General features: G+C 42.8%; 1 protein-coding gene across 1 annotated transcript in view; it reads left to right on the top strand.

Moving 5' to 3' along the window:
• Window positions 1-13,304, top strand: part of nbas (NBAS subunit of NRZ tethering complex) — a 102,905-nt gene that overhangs the window by 87,026 nt on the left and 2,575 nt on the right. The window contains exons 50-52 of the mRNA XM_086061444.1: window positions 3,792-3,931; window positions 7,151-7,298; window positions 9,004-9,129. Coding sequence (XP_085917570.1) covers window positions 3,792-3,931; window positions 7,151-7,298; window positions 9,004-9,129 — 414 coding nt within the window. The remainder of the gene's footprint in view (window positions 1-3,791; window positions 3,932-7,150; window positions 7,299-9,003; window positions 9,130-13,304) is intronic.

Here is a 13,304-nt window from a genome sequence, read left to right as displayed (position 1 = left end):
CCCCCCCAAAAAACAAAGATTATTTTAAAAAAATCTAGGTTTTCATACTCTTGTTAACAAAAGTGGGGAAAAAATGTTAAACTAATAGAAATAGTTCAAATGAATATTTTATTTTTCTTTTTTTTTCTTTTCTGGAGAGCTCAGTTCATTCGGTAATTTTACCGATTTGACATGTCATCATCATTGCTCTTTTTTTTTTTAAATATTTTTAAAAAATATTTTTTTTATACATTTTTATTTTGTATGTGGGTGTGTATGTGCGTGCGTGTGAGTGTGTATGCATTAGTTCACCTAAAACCTATTTTAAAAATCCCATACCGTTCACTTAAGCCGAACACTTCAGAATCCAGCCAGAGTCTTGAGGCCGTCAGGAGACCCGAGGAAGGACCAAAGAAAGGAAAGTGAAATCCAGCACCGACCAGACAAGGATGGAAGGGGCCATAATGAATTTTTGACGCTTATAGGCGTCAATGGCAGTGAATGAGTTAAAAATAAAGTTTGTCATGCTTGAGTAATCTTGACATAATTTGTGTGTGCGTGTCGTTGAGGGTTGATAACGGCGTCCAATCAGTGAAGGCCATGAGAGGTGTATGGAGATGAGAGCAAAGATACAAAATGTTCAACTAAAACGGTATTATTTTGTTCACCATCTCAATGCAAACCGAATAGTCATGCAAATGGAAATGAGCAATCAGAACTTCCAGTAATACTCGGTGGCATATTTTCGCTCTACTCTGTCTAAATTCCAACTTGTGTGTATACAAAAAATATACATCCGGAGGCTCTGCCGTGTTCATTTGGCGTCGCCGTATAAATGACACACGCCGGCGGTCGCGTGGCGTCCATTTTCCCAAAAGGAGACAAAGTGGTGTGACGCTAAACGAGTGCTATTAAAGACTGGGGCCAGACTGAGGAGGCGTTAATTATCCATTAGAGCAGCGTGTGGTCCGGAGGAACACCATTAGCAATGAATGAAGCGCACCGCATTTTCCCCCTTCAGCGTTAAGTAAAGATAAATGATGGTACACTTCAAGAAAGGGGAGCTCTTTTTGCTAATAAACTCCTTGATGAATGGACTATGATATCCATTTCCCTCATAAAGTCTCGCCGCCTACACTATGTGGCAACTTCAATGATGATTACATCACCTGCCTCTACCCGCTTGCTTTTTTTTTTTTAAACTTCAATTACATTAGCTTACCTAGCGCCGACCTGCATAATAACCTAGCTAACTTGCTAGCTTCCTTGCTACCAACTCTACCTGCTTAAGCTGTCTTGACTGACCGATCGACTTTACCTACCGAACTACAAACCAACTTTCCTACCTACCTACGAATGTATAGATCACACCTACCATTTCCTCGAGCTAACTAGCTAAACACATAACCAACCGTCATCCCATCTATTGACTTACTAACGTGAACATGGCGAGCTACTCATATACTGTATCTACCGATCTATACACAAACTTATGTAGCCACCTACAATTCCAGTTACCGACCTACAAACCTGGCTGGCTAGCGAGTTATCTAGCTAGCTAACTGGCTAGCTAGCCATATCCTGTTTCTACCAATCTATACACAAATATATGTAGCCACCTACAATTCCAGTTACCTACCTACAAACCTGGCTGGCTAGCTAGTTATCTAGCTAGCTAACTGGCTAGCTAGCCATATCCTGTTTCTACCAATCTATACACAAATATATGTAGCCACCTACAATTCCAGTTACCTACCTACAAACCTGGCTGGCTAGCTAGTTATCTAGCTAGCTAACTGGCTAGCTAGCCATATCCTGTTTCTACCAATCTATACACAAATATATGTAGCCACCTACAATTCCAGTTACCTACCTACAAACCTGGCTGGCTAGCTAGTTATCTAGCTAGCTAACTGGCTAGCTAGCCATATCCTGTTTCTACCAATCTATACACAAATATATGTAGCCACCTAGACTTCCAGTTACCTACCTCCAAACCTTGCTAGCGAACTAGTTATCTAGCTAGCCACCTACCATCCCATCCACCTACTTACATGGGAATACTGTATAGCTAACCATATATCTACCTACCAAACTTAGTCAGGTCTCTAAATATTGGCACATGGACACAGTTGTCATCTTTTGCTTTTGTCCTCCAATTAAAGCTAAGTGTTCGTTTCATTTCAAATCCATTGTGGCGAAGTTTTGAGGGGAAAAAAAAAGATGAGAATTGTCCATGTGCCGATATTTATGCACCTGACCGTATATCGTCACAGACCATAATATTCCGCAGGTCAGTCGAAATGCCGGAAAATGTCTGGCAATATGTAAAACTCTGCTTTGAAAAGGTCTGGCGGTGAATGATTTAATCACACGTGGAAGCCTGACGGAGCTCGGGCTACCTGCGCAAGGCAACACTTTGCCACTTTTTCATTTTCTTCCCAGACAGAAATCACTCTGAGAATTATTAAATGGCAGCAGAAGACCGAAATTAATGACTGCGCTCACGTCCTCTCCTGCTTTCACTTCTGCCACCATTCAAACTCGCGCTTCTCATAATGGCGCCTAATGAATAGCTTTCGCCAGATGGGCGTACATTTTATTGATAAAAGTATTAGGACACCTGGCCATTACGCGCACAAAAAAATATGTTGGAATCATTTGGATGGTTTTTAGATTTCACACTTTTTTGCTATCATTTTCAAATCAATGGAAACGCTTTGCTGTGTTTTGTGTTGTGACGGAAGGGGCCATAATAGTCCCAACTCAGATGATGTTTTTCTCCCAATATTACTTGCCTCCATTATGTGCATTGCGTTTTCATCGGAAGAATGACTGCTTTCTATGAGACTTTAGAGAGGAAGAAGACATTCAATTTGGTGTCGTGCAAGATAAAGCTTTTCAGTTTTTCCCCTCAACCGATTGCAACATTTTACAACATTTTCTCAAATACAGTCCCTTGAGTTTTGTGTTAATCAGAGCTGGTAAACCCAGGTCCAGAAAGTAAAAACCCTTCCGCAGTTTGGCTTTAGCCATTTGTGCTAGCGAGCTAGCTCCCTAGCAGGTAAATGAGCACTGTTAGAGTAGACAATATTAAGTATTGTACTCTTTGCGTGTTCAATTAACTGAATGGTGAGATCCTGGTGAAGAAGTCCCTTTGCAAAGGTAAATAATTATCAGAAGCTTCTGATGACAAAAGGCTGATGACACTGAAGCCGTGTTCTATTAGGTTCTGTCTCCGGCTCTCCGTCACATCCTTATTTATTAAAAAGTGGGCGAATATGAAATGTCTCTACCTATTAGCCTACAGTACATTTGGTTACAACTTAGTAAATACAAGAGAATCTGTTCCCATAGGTATAAATTAGATTAGAGAAAAACAATAATAATAAGCCTGTGACTCCCTTCTTCCGACCGGCAGAGACCGGCCCTCCCATTAAAGATAGCAAATGTACAAACCCGTTGCCCTTTCTCTCATGAAAGTAACACAGATAAGAATACAATTCTATTTATTGAGCCATATTGCTATAACTAAATCCAAAACGGCTAAAATATAAATTGAAACTAAAAAACAATGTTAATAACTCATCAGCACCCATGGAGCTAGCTAGGGAGCTAGCTAGCTAGCTAGCTAGCTAGCACCTGGGGCTAAAGCCAAACTGTGGCAGGGTTTCTGGACTTGGATATATGACAATGTATGATGATGGGGCGGCATGGCTCAGTGGTAGAGTGTTTTGTCTCCCAACCCCGTTGGCCCTTGTGACCATGTACATTTTGTTGACGATTGATTCTCCTCCCCGCCGCCGGTCCAGGCGCAGATAGAAGACGTGGAGAACGAAGAGAAGCGCTACAGCCTCTTCCTGGAGCTTTTGGAGGCGGCGCGCCAGTGGGAGGACTTCCAGACGCTCATCTTGCTGCTGCAAGCTTGGCCGCCCATGTTGCAAGAAGACGTGTAAGTCCACTTAATGACTTCTTCTGTGGTGTTCTTTTAATCCGGCCTACCAGGTGTTTGCGTGACCAAGAATCTGAGTTTATTTGTTGGATTAATTTAGCATCCCCCCCTCTAGTAGTAAAATGTATTTTTTAGTTCTAAATAACATGATTTTAAACTATATTTTATACTTTATTTTTTCCCGTTCATTTTAAACTCCAAATTTAAACTCCAAATTTAAACTCCAAATTTAAACTCCAAATTTAAACTCCAAATTTAAACTCCAAATTTAAACTCCAAATTTAAACTCCAAATTTAAACTCCAAATTTAAACTCCAAATTTAAACTCCAAATTTACCTACCGGTATAAAGTGTTATTTCTTGTGGCTGACGGGCAAAGTACGAGCCGCAGACCGCAGCTGGTGCAAACTTTATTTTCGGGAGGTGGGTGCGTGGGGGCTCCGTGCAACATCTGGCGTGTCTCAGCCATGCTTGCTTGCATTAGCGATGGCTCCGTAATGACGTCCCTCTCCAACTCTGCTGACGACTCCACCGTGGGAGTTTATCCCGCCGGCTCCTTCGTAGCACGTATAAAAAAAATGGACTCTGATGAGAATCAGTGTGGATGCTAATCAACTATTTCGTATGGTGTTGAATAACGTAACGCTCATTATTGATGTTCAGTATGATATAATGTGGTATGTGAAATTTAGCATGGCATGCGTAGAGTCTCTTGTACGAGTATTTAAAACAATTACACAGCTTTGTCTTCCGCTAGCTTAATGCTAACGCACGATGCAAAACACCATAGATGGGCTAACGAGTAGCATTAATATTCACAGTGTTGTGATTAAATATAAACAGATAATAGAACAATAGTCACTGAGAGATTTTCTTTATCCTCTGCGAAAAATTGATAGTTGTGAAAGTCTTCTTTGTTTGTCTTCGTGTTATTCTGTTAAGTCACACACCAGAATGAATTAATCATAACACAAACTGGTTCATTCTTTACATTCTAGTTAATTATCTCGCCATCAGTTGACCCAAGCTTAAAATAGAAGTCAACCTTAAACATTTCTTGACAATGAAATGTTATATGTGACATCACTTGTCTAAACATGACATTCTAATTAATATTGCATTTGTGGAATATGAGTTAAGCAGCAAAATCCAGCCGTTTTTATCCATCTCAGGGGGCGGCCATTTTACCACTTGCTGCCAACTGAAGATGACATCACAGTTAAGGCTCAGGCGACGACCAATCACAGCTCACCGGTTTTCTGAAGCTGCGCTGTGATTGGTTGTTACCTGAGACCTGAGCAACGTTGATGTCATCTTCAGTTGACAGCGAGGGGCAAAATGGCCGCCACCTTAGATGGATAAAAATGGCTGGATTTTGCTGCTTAAATCATATTCCACGAAGGAAATATTAACCAGAGTACTAAATAACATTTTGGGGTTGACTTTCTCATTAAGCACAACTTTCATCAACATTCGGATGATAATTCCGATATACAGTAACTCGGAGTCATCCTCATTTTTTGCCGATGGCTTTTTGTTGTGGCTCCTCCCTTGTCGCCCTGAAATCCCAGCAAGTGGATGTTTGTAACTTGGCTTGAGGATGCTTCAATGTTGCCTCTCGTGGGCCTTCACTCGTTGCCCTGGAACGCGCTCGGAGGCGTTAACGTCACACGACGAAACTCCTCCACTCATGACTCAGCTCTTAATCCCGTCTGTGCACTCCGAGGAGATTTGCTCGGAGCACTTCGGGAGGCTATGTTCTTTTTTTTTTTTTTCTTCTTCTTTTTTTTTCTCTTGTTTTTATGGAGTCTCACATCTTGTTCTTTTGCGGGTTCTCGCTCAGTCGCAATTTACCCCCCCTGACAAATAAGTTAGCTAGCTCGCTACCTAATAGCGTATGTAATATCATGTTCATGTAATGGGTGCTCCCTCGGTGTTAAATGAGTTTCTACATTTTTGGCTCCACTTTTCATCCTGATTCCCCATAAAAGCTCATGTTTTCTTCCTCGCACCCCCGCCGGCGTTCATGGAAATCACTTTGTTAGATTCGATAGTGTCCTGCTCGCAAACAAACAGCAATAAAAACAATTTTTTTAATGTCCTCGGCGTAGATAATAATCCCCGTTCCTCCCGCTTAATTAGGACCCACTTTGCCGCCGGAACGTGACACTAGATTTGAAATGAATTCATGACACAATCCCGAGGATTCATCAGCCACCGGCAACACCATCTTCCTGCTGAGATGCGTTTCAGCAGGTGTTAGCCATGCTAATCGCACCTGTGACTTTGCCTGTGTTGATTATTGGCGGCGGCGGCGCACAAACTCAAAATGCATTTTCATCCCCCTTCATATGTGTATAATGAGGCCTGTGTGCTATCATGCTAACGTCGCTATTAGCCAGCTGTCGGCTCCCCGTTGTGCTAATGGTAATGCTGGATCTAAAAAGCAGCATCTGTGAAATCCAAGCAACACTTTACAGCTATTCTCTATAATACTTTTTTTTTGGGGGGGGTCATGTCGTCATCCGAAGAGGTTGGGGGGAAAAAATGGAACCAACCTGTTTTTTAACAGAGGACGGAACAGAATGCACAGATATCTGTTTTTTTATTCAATTTTTTTTAATTTCAATTTAAATATTTATATTTAGGGGGCAAAAGTAAAAAAGTAAAAAAAAAAAATGCTCATGTAAAGTGCAGTGCTGCTCATACACCGTATTGATGTTTTTATTAATAAATAAATATAATTGGAGATCTTTAACGTTTCTTTAACGGGTATTGATTGGCCTTGGTGGGAGCTATTGGCTTCCTTATCTGAGGAAGAAATAGTTGGTCGAGAGTCTAAAGGAGATCAATTAATGCTCACCTGTGCTGGAAGAATCCTGGTGGTCAGACGTGGTCAAAATCCAACAGCCAAGGTCATCAGGTTCAACACAATGGCCGGTAAACAACAAATTCTGCCTTTACAAAGTTAATGACGACCATCTTTTTTGGGGTTTTTTTTTTGGCTTGGCCTGCCGACCACCCAATTGATTTGATCCAAAAGTGTATTACTGGCTTTTTATTGTATTATGGATGTTTAAATTGTTTAGCACCTTGAAATGTATTTTAATGTGTAAAAAGGTGCTATAAAAATAAAGTTTGATTGATTGATTGATTGATTATGCTGTGCGCGTGTAGCAAATAATCCAATTCTGTTGTGCCCTCACTTCCTGTCTGCAGGGCCACATCCGAGCGTAACCCCTGGGTTCTGCTGACTTCAGCAATGCTGACCCGCTGCCAGGGGCCCGAGGTGGAGGTGGACCTGGGTCAGCAGGTGGTGACCATGGTGCGATCCCTCTACAACACCAAACACAAGCTCCCGGCACAGGTGAAACCTCATGGAATACATGATTTGCTTTGATTGGTCACTTGTTGCCGGGCACACTTGGGCAAGATGATCCGTAGCCGATATCACACAAAAACCTTAAAAATAAATACAAGAAAATCCCTTTCTCCAAATTACATCATCCAATTTTCTAAATTCTTGATATATTCTACTTAGGTTGAAATCGGCGTTCAACCAGATTTTTGGTAAATCTGACAATATAGCGACTCGTCAATGTCACACTCTAAACATTGTGGAGTAGCACATCTGACAAATCAGCTAGCGGTCAACCACTATAACGCACTACTGATTTGTATTCAGCGCCGCCTCGCAATGTGGGCAACCTGCAGCTTACCGTTAGCGTCGGCCCGGCGCTGCTTCTCTCATGACCTCCTCGAGGTGCTAGCTGACCCGTCGCTATACAATACCCCGCTAATGATATTCACGACCGTCCGAGCTGAACGGCGCTCTGTACATCAAGCGGCGGCTGACCGTGATATTAGTTTAGCGCTAATGCTATTCAGCTCGAGAAGGCGAGCGTCTGCCGAGCGGCTGTCTGATATTATAGCGTTGGAAAAGTGTGGGTGGGGGTGCGAAGGGGAGGGAGCGGGGGGGCCACGTTTTACTGTGTTCCGCTTTAATTTGAATGCGGCAGAATGAAACCAGCAGAGCAGAGGAGTCAGATTGCATTGTAATAGCCATATATTACTTGCGGCGATGGCGGCGGCACACGATGTGCTCAGGCGCACTGGAGACCTTCTTAAAGGCATTATGGACCACAGTGGCTATTCAGCGTGCATTTTTCTTTTACCGTCCTTTTGATTAAATTTCCCTGGCGTTTGCCGCATTTTTATACAACCCACAAGTGTTATTAGATGACTTCAATGAGGAAAAAATAATTAAACCCCATGCTATTATTGGCGGACTTGCACTAGTCGGGTAGCTAAATACCTTATTAGCTAGATGGGTAGGTAGATAGCTAACGTTGCTTTCAGTTAGCTCATTAATTTGATATGTAAATAGGTCGTACCTGGGGATTTCCCCAACTTAATCCCCCTCTTATTAGTACCACTCTCATAATTTTTCGACATAAACACAATATAATATAATACAAACACTATAATACATGGTCTGGAGCCATTTATGACCACCGTGTATCTGATAACGTGACAAAAACAATACGACTCATAATCACTAGAGATGCCGATTGTTAATTGTTTGTAATGTCGAAATTGGCTGTAACAAATTCCACTCTGTTAATTAGCTGTTAAAAAATCTCAATTAGCTAATAAGCGAATTGTCTAATTTAAGGCAGTAAACTAGCTAATTAGATGCGTGGTACGTACTTACATAGTTAGCATGCTAAGCTTGTAGGTTGGTAGCTAATTTGCTAGCTAGTTGTCCGTTTCCGCTAATAGGTAGCTATCTCAGTTATGATTGAAGGTAGTGAAGTTGATAAGGTTAGTGGATAGTTGGGCAGCTGTTCTCGGATTGCTATAAAATTGGATGTTTTTTCATCTTTTCTTTTCATCTTTTATTATATTTGGCAGCCGTTGGTGACACAATACTTGGGAGTGAATTATACTGCAATCTTTTATACCTTGGCTTTAATACGTTTTCCTCAACTTCAACCCTCTGGTTTATCGGCTCTGCTCCATTTCGAAGCCTTTATCCACTTTTCATCTTTGTGCGTCCGTCCGCCCGCCAGTGCGTCCGAAGTGTGGCCCAACTGCTGCAGCCCAGCCGCCAGCAGCCCGCGCTCAAGCTAATGGCCGAGAGCGGCGACGCCGAGCTACTGCAGCTAACCCTGGATCAAGTCAACGGCATGGCCGCGGTGAGCTCCACTTAACACACGAAACACTTTGGATCGCATCCAAAGCGGATGGCAGTACATGCTCGTTTATTGGAGGTAGGCGTTTTTTCGTTATCCTAAGTGAACTCATATGATATGATATGATATATAAGTCTATTTGAAGGGTGGCCCGTATTTTTGGGAGTAACACTGGAAGTTGAAAGCAATGAAGAAGATAAAATAATTGAGAGAGGCATTTAATTTTCTAATTTGATTAATATGGGTGTGGAATCTATTCGTGGAGTATATCAAAAACTATGCAGTGGAAGTTGCAACCAACAAACTCTTTTAGGGAAGTGTACTAATTGGAATATTTAATCTATTCGGAGGTGGCCCTTATTTTTTAAAAGTGTATAGAAAAAAACTACACTGGAAGTTGCAGTTAACAACAAAAAAATGTTTGAGGAAGGTGTTCAATTTTTTGAAGTGGACTACTTGGGGTTTACAATTTATTCAAGAGCCGGTCCTTATTTTGCCTGTATATCAAATAGTAGACTGGAAGTTGCAAGCAACAACAAAAAATTATTGAAGTGAGGCGTTAAATTTTTCAAGTGGCTTAATTGGGGTATGGGGTCTACAATTTTTATTACTCTAATTTGGGCAAGAAATCTTCAAATCAAGGAACACTTTTTTTTCATTTTTAGGATTGTATATCAACAACTGCCGAAGTTACAACCCAACAAAAAGGCGTTTAATTTTCATAGCTGGCTTAATCTGGTCACAGAACGTACTAATCAGAGCTTCGTCCGTTTGCGGGTCATCCAACCATTTTTCGGCGGTTACGTCACATCGCACACGACCGACCAGAATCCACAATGAGACGTCTTTTGCGATGCGAACGTACTTGTACACCTGAGCAGCATTGATGCACTTGACGCCACTGATCTCGTTGAGTATGTCAGATAAGCAGCTCATCAGCGGAGCCTCTGCGGGCCACTCGGCTCTCTCCCGATCTGATAAAGCGCTCGTCGGCAAGCGGGGGCCACGCGGGCCTTCCTTTTGTGCTGTTATCCGGTAAAAGCGGGGGCTAAGGCTCACCAGTCAAGGTGCGGAAACCTGCTTTAACTTTAATGAAACCGCACTGAGCTCCTATGTACATCTCACACACACACACACACGCGCGCGCGTGCATGCGTGTGCATTTTTTTTCAGCTTGCAGACCTGAATGAGGGGGGAGGGGAAACGTTTTTTTAAAAAGAAAGCTCGGCGGCTCCTGAACTGGTCTTTTTTTCCGTTAGACTTGGTGAAGCAGCATGTGGTTAATTGACATTGCACGCCTTGTTCCTATTGTGCACGATTGTGCGTTTGCGATCACAATGTGCGTCATACAGCAAATGTCGCCGCGACATTCGTTGCCGCCGGCGTGCTTCCCTTTTTCAATTAGGCCTCACCCTTAACGCGCTTTTGTTTTTCCTGCGCCATAACAAGCAAAAGTGAATTAGCCAAGACTTTGCTGAATGTCACTCTTAATTCACCTGCCTCTTCATATCTGCATAAGCAAGCCCCGAGGTTTCATTTGCTCCCACCGCAGCATAAACGGATCCATTTGACAACGCGGCGTTACTCGCCGTGACTTGACAGCCGTTATCGTTCGTCCCGTCGCCCCAATAAGCGCACGATTTATTTTCTTTACAAAAAAGCGAGCGATACCCCCCCCCCCCTCGAGATCGCGCTTGTACCAAGTTTAATTCCCGGAGATTAGAAAATGTCATTAAAACGGCGCGCGAAAAGTCTCTTGACACGGTTATTGAAATGAGCGGCGTTGGTGAGACGCTCAGTCTGGCTGGAGACGTAAATAAAGAACAGAAGCGTCAAAACAGATTTAGAATGTGCGACTACTACTTTTATGGCGCTGCTGTATGTGAAAATGGAAGAAAATATGCAGTTGGGGACCACAGCGTTGTTTGTCAAGTATTTGAGAGGCCTGTCTCAATACTTGATTCAAAATAGTGTATGTTTGTGCTTATTTATGTGCTGTTCCAGAAAAGAGCTGAAAAAGCAAGCAATTTAGCAAGCAAAAAAAGAAGCCAAGCAGAGACCAATGAAGAAGAATGAAAATATTCTACAACTTTTCATAGAGGATAAAAAAATATATATTTGTGCGAGCATAGAGTTGGGTAAAAAAAAAATCCATCTACGGGTCAAAAATGGACCGATCCTCTACTTTGAATCAAGAAATGTGTCTTTTAGCGTGAAACAACTCATAAAACCATAATAAATGGTCATGTCCTTTACTTGGGTCAAAAAATGGGGTCATTTTGTATAAAACAAGCAAGAAAGTTGGATCAAATTGACCCATAAAGTGGATCGGTCCATGTTTGATCCATAATTGGGTTATACTTATGACCCAACTGTTTTTAGAGTGTATATTATCTGTTTACGTGCGCATTTGCGTTCATACGCTGTAAAAATGGGGAGTGATACTTACTTGAAAACGCCTAGTAAAGTAAATTCTAAGTCAATTTTACAAAGAGTTTAACTAGAATTTCTGATGTGAAAAAACTTTGCTATGTTTTTTCAAGTAATTATTCGAAAACCGTTACTATCGATGCTAACTGCTAGCATGTCAATGGCATTTTGCTTTGTTTGTTAGCATTAGGCTAAGCCACATGCGTCAAGATCCGGTCCTCGAGGGCCTGAGCTCTGCGTGTTTTTGAGGTTTCTCTACACGATCAGGATAATTAACAGCCTCCTTGCAGAATATGAATCAGCTGTGTTGAACATGGGAAACCTCTAAAACATGCACGACTCAGGCCCTCGAGGACCGGACTTTGACGCCACATGTTAGCCAAACTAAAACCTTCCCCAAAAAATGCCTTCGGGTCGTCGCACGCATTTTGATCATCCATCTGACGACAAAATGTGAGTGAGTGAGCGATGTGTGTGACAGTTGTGTGTTTGCACGAGTGTGTTGTGAGCATGATGATTGAAATGATAAAAAAGATGCTGGCCACATGCATTATGCATCAGCCGCCGTTCGTGCGGCGGTAATTCCAATCAAGCTCTTCCGCTGCGACATGACGGACGCGGGCAGGAAACGAGAGGCGGCGGAACGGCAAACACGCGTGTGAAATATTGACCAAGCCGGCGTAGGCGGCACTTTAACCCGCCGCCGCCTCCCCACGAAAAAAAAAAGCAAGCACCTAAACGCAAGCTGAGCTTTTTGTGTCAGCACGCAAAGGAAGCCGGGAGGTAAGAACAAGAACAAGGACACGGAGGGCGTTGATGTCGCGTGTGGCGCAACTTTGATGCGTTTGTTCGCTCTGTGGCACCGCACGCAAGCGCACGAGATCGGGGATGAGATTGAAGAAGCGACGGGCAGACCTCCGCCAAGCCCTCAAACGATGGCAGCTCGACTCACTTGATAACAAGCAGCAGTTTGGAAAATAGTGAACGAACGAAGAACAATAACACATCAAGTATTTCAAACACATTGCCTTAAGGCTACTAGCTTAATGCTAACATGTAATGGGAAACATCATAGACGTGCTAACAGTGCTCTAAAACTACTCAAAGGCAAATATTCTCTTTTCTCTTTGGGGGGGAAAAGCACATATAAACCACTTAAAGTACTCAAGTACTGGAAAAGTATGCTTTTAATGTGAATTTAATAAAGAAAAATGTAAATGCATAAGAAAGAGTGACGAAAGGAGCAGCTCGGGTTTGTTACACGGCTAGTTCAGTGTTAGCATCTGCTCCATGCGCCTTGAGAGTGTTTTCATTTCGTATTTGCGTGTTGGACCGTTTGTCCGTTGGAAATTCATTGGCAACGTTTTTCCTCCTCACTCCAGTACCTCAAATGTTTGCCCTAAACACAACGCAAAACCTTTCCTTATCGCAAGTGGGCTCACAAGTCGTCCCGCGCGTCGTTCGACATTCCAGAGTGTCCTCGTTGGCTTCCCTGTCGGTTCGGAACGCCGCTACCGGAGGGGCGGAAAAAAAAAAGTGACAGGCCGTCATGTTGTACAAAGGATAGCAGAAATTTCAGGCTCCTCTCTGATATCACCCGAGCCCCCCCCCCCGCTCCCCCCTCCCCCCTCCCCCTCCTTCTCCATTTCCACACTGCTGTGTCACATCTATTTCCACTCGGCCTGTCAATCCCACCGTCTGCAGGCTTCAAATCTTCCATCTCTTCCCTCACACGCACACGCACGTCA

Source organism: Leptonotus elevatus, chromosome 18 (genome assembly GCF_054856555.1).
Source record: "Leptonotus elevatus isolate MCC_2025b chromosome 18, RoL_Lele_1.0, whole genome shotgun sequence".
NCBI lineage: Eukaryota > Metazoa > Chordata > Actinopteri > Syngnathiformes > Syngnathidae > Leptonotus > Leptonotus elevatus.
This window is presented reverse-complemented; position numbering and strand designations above follow the sequence as displayed.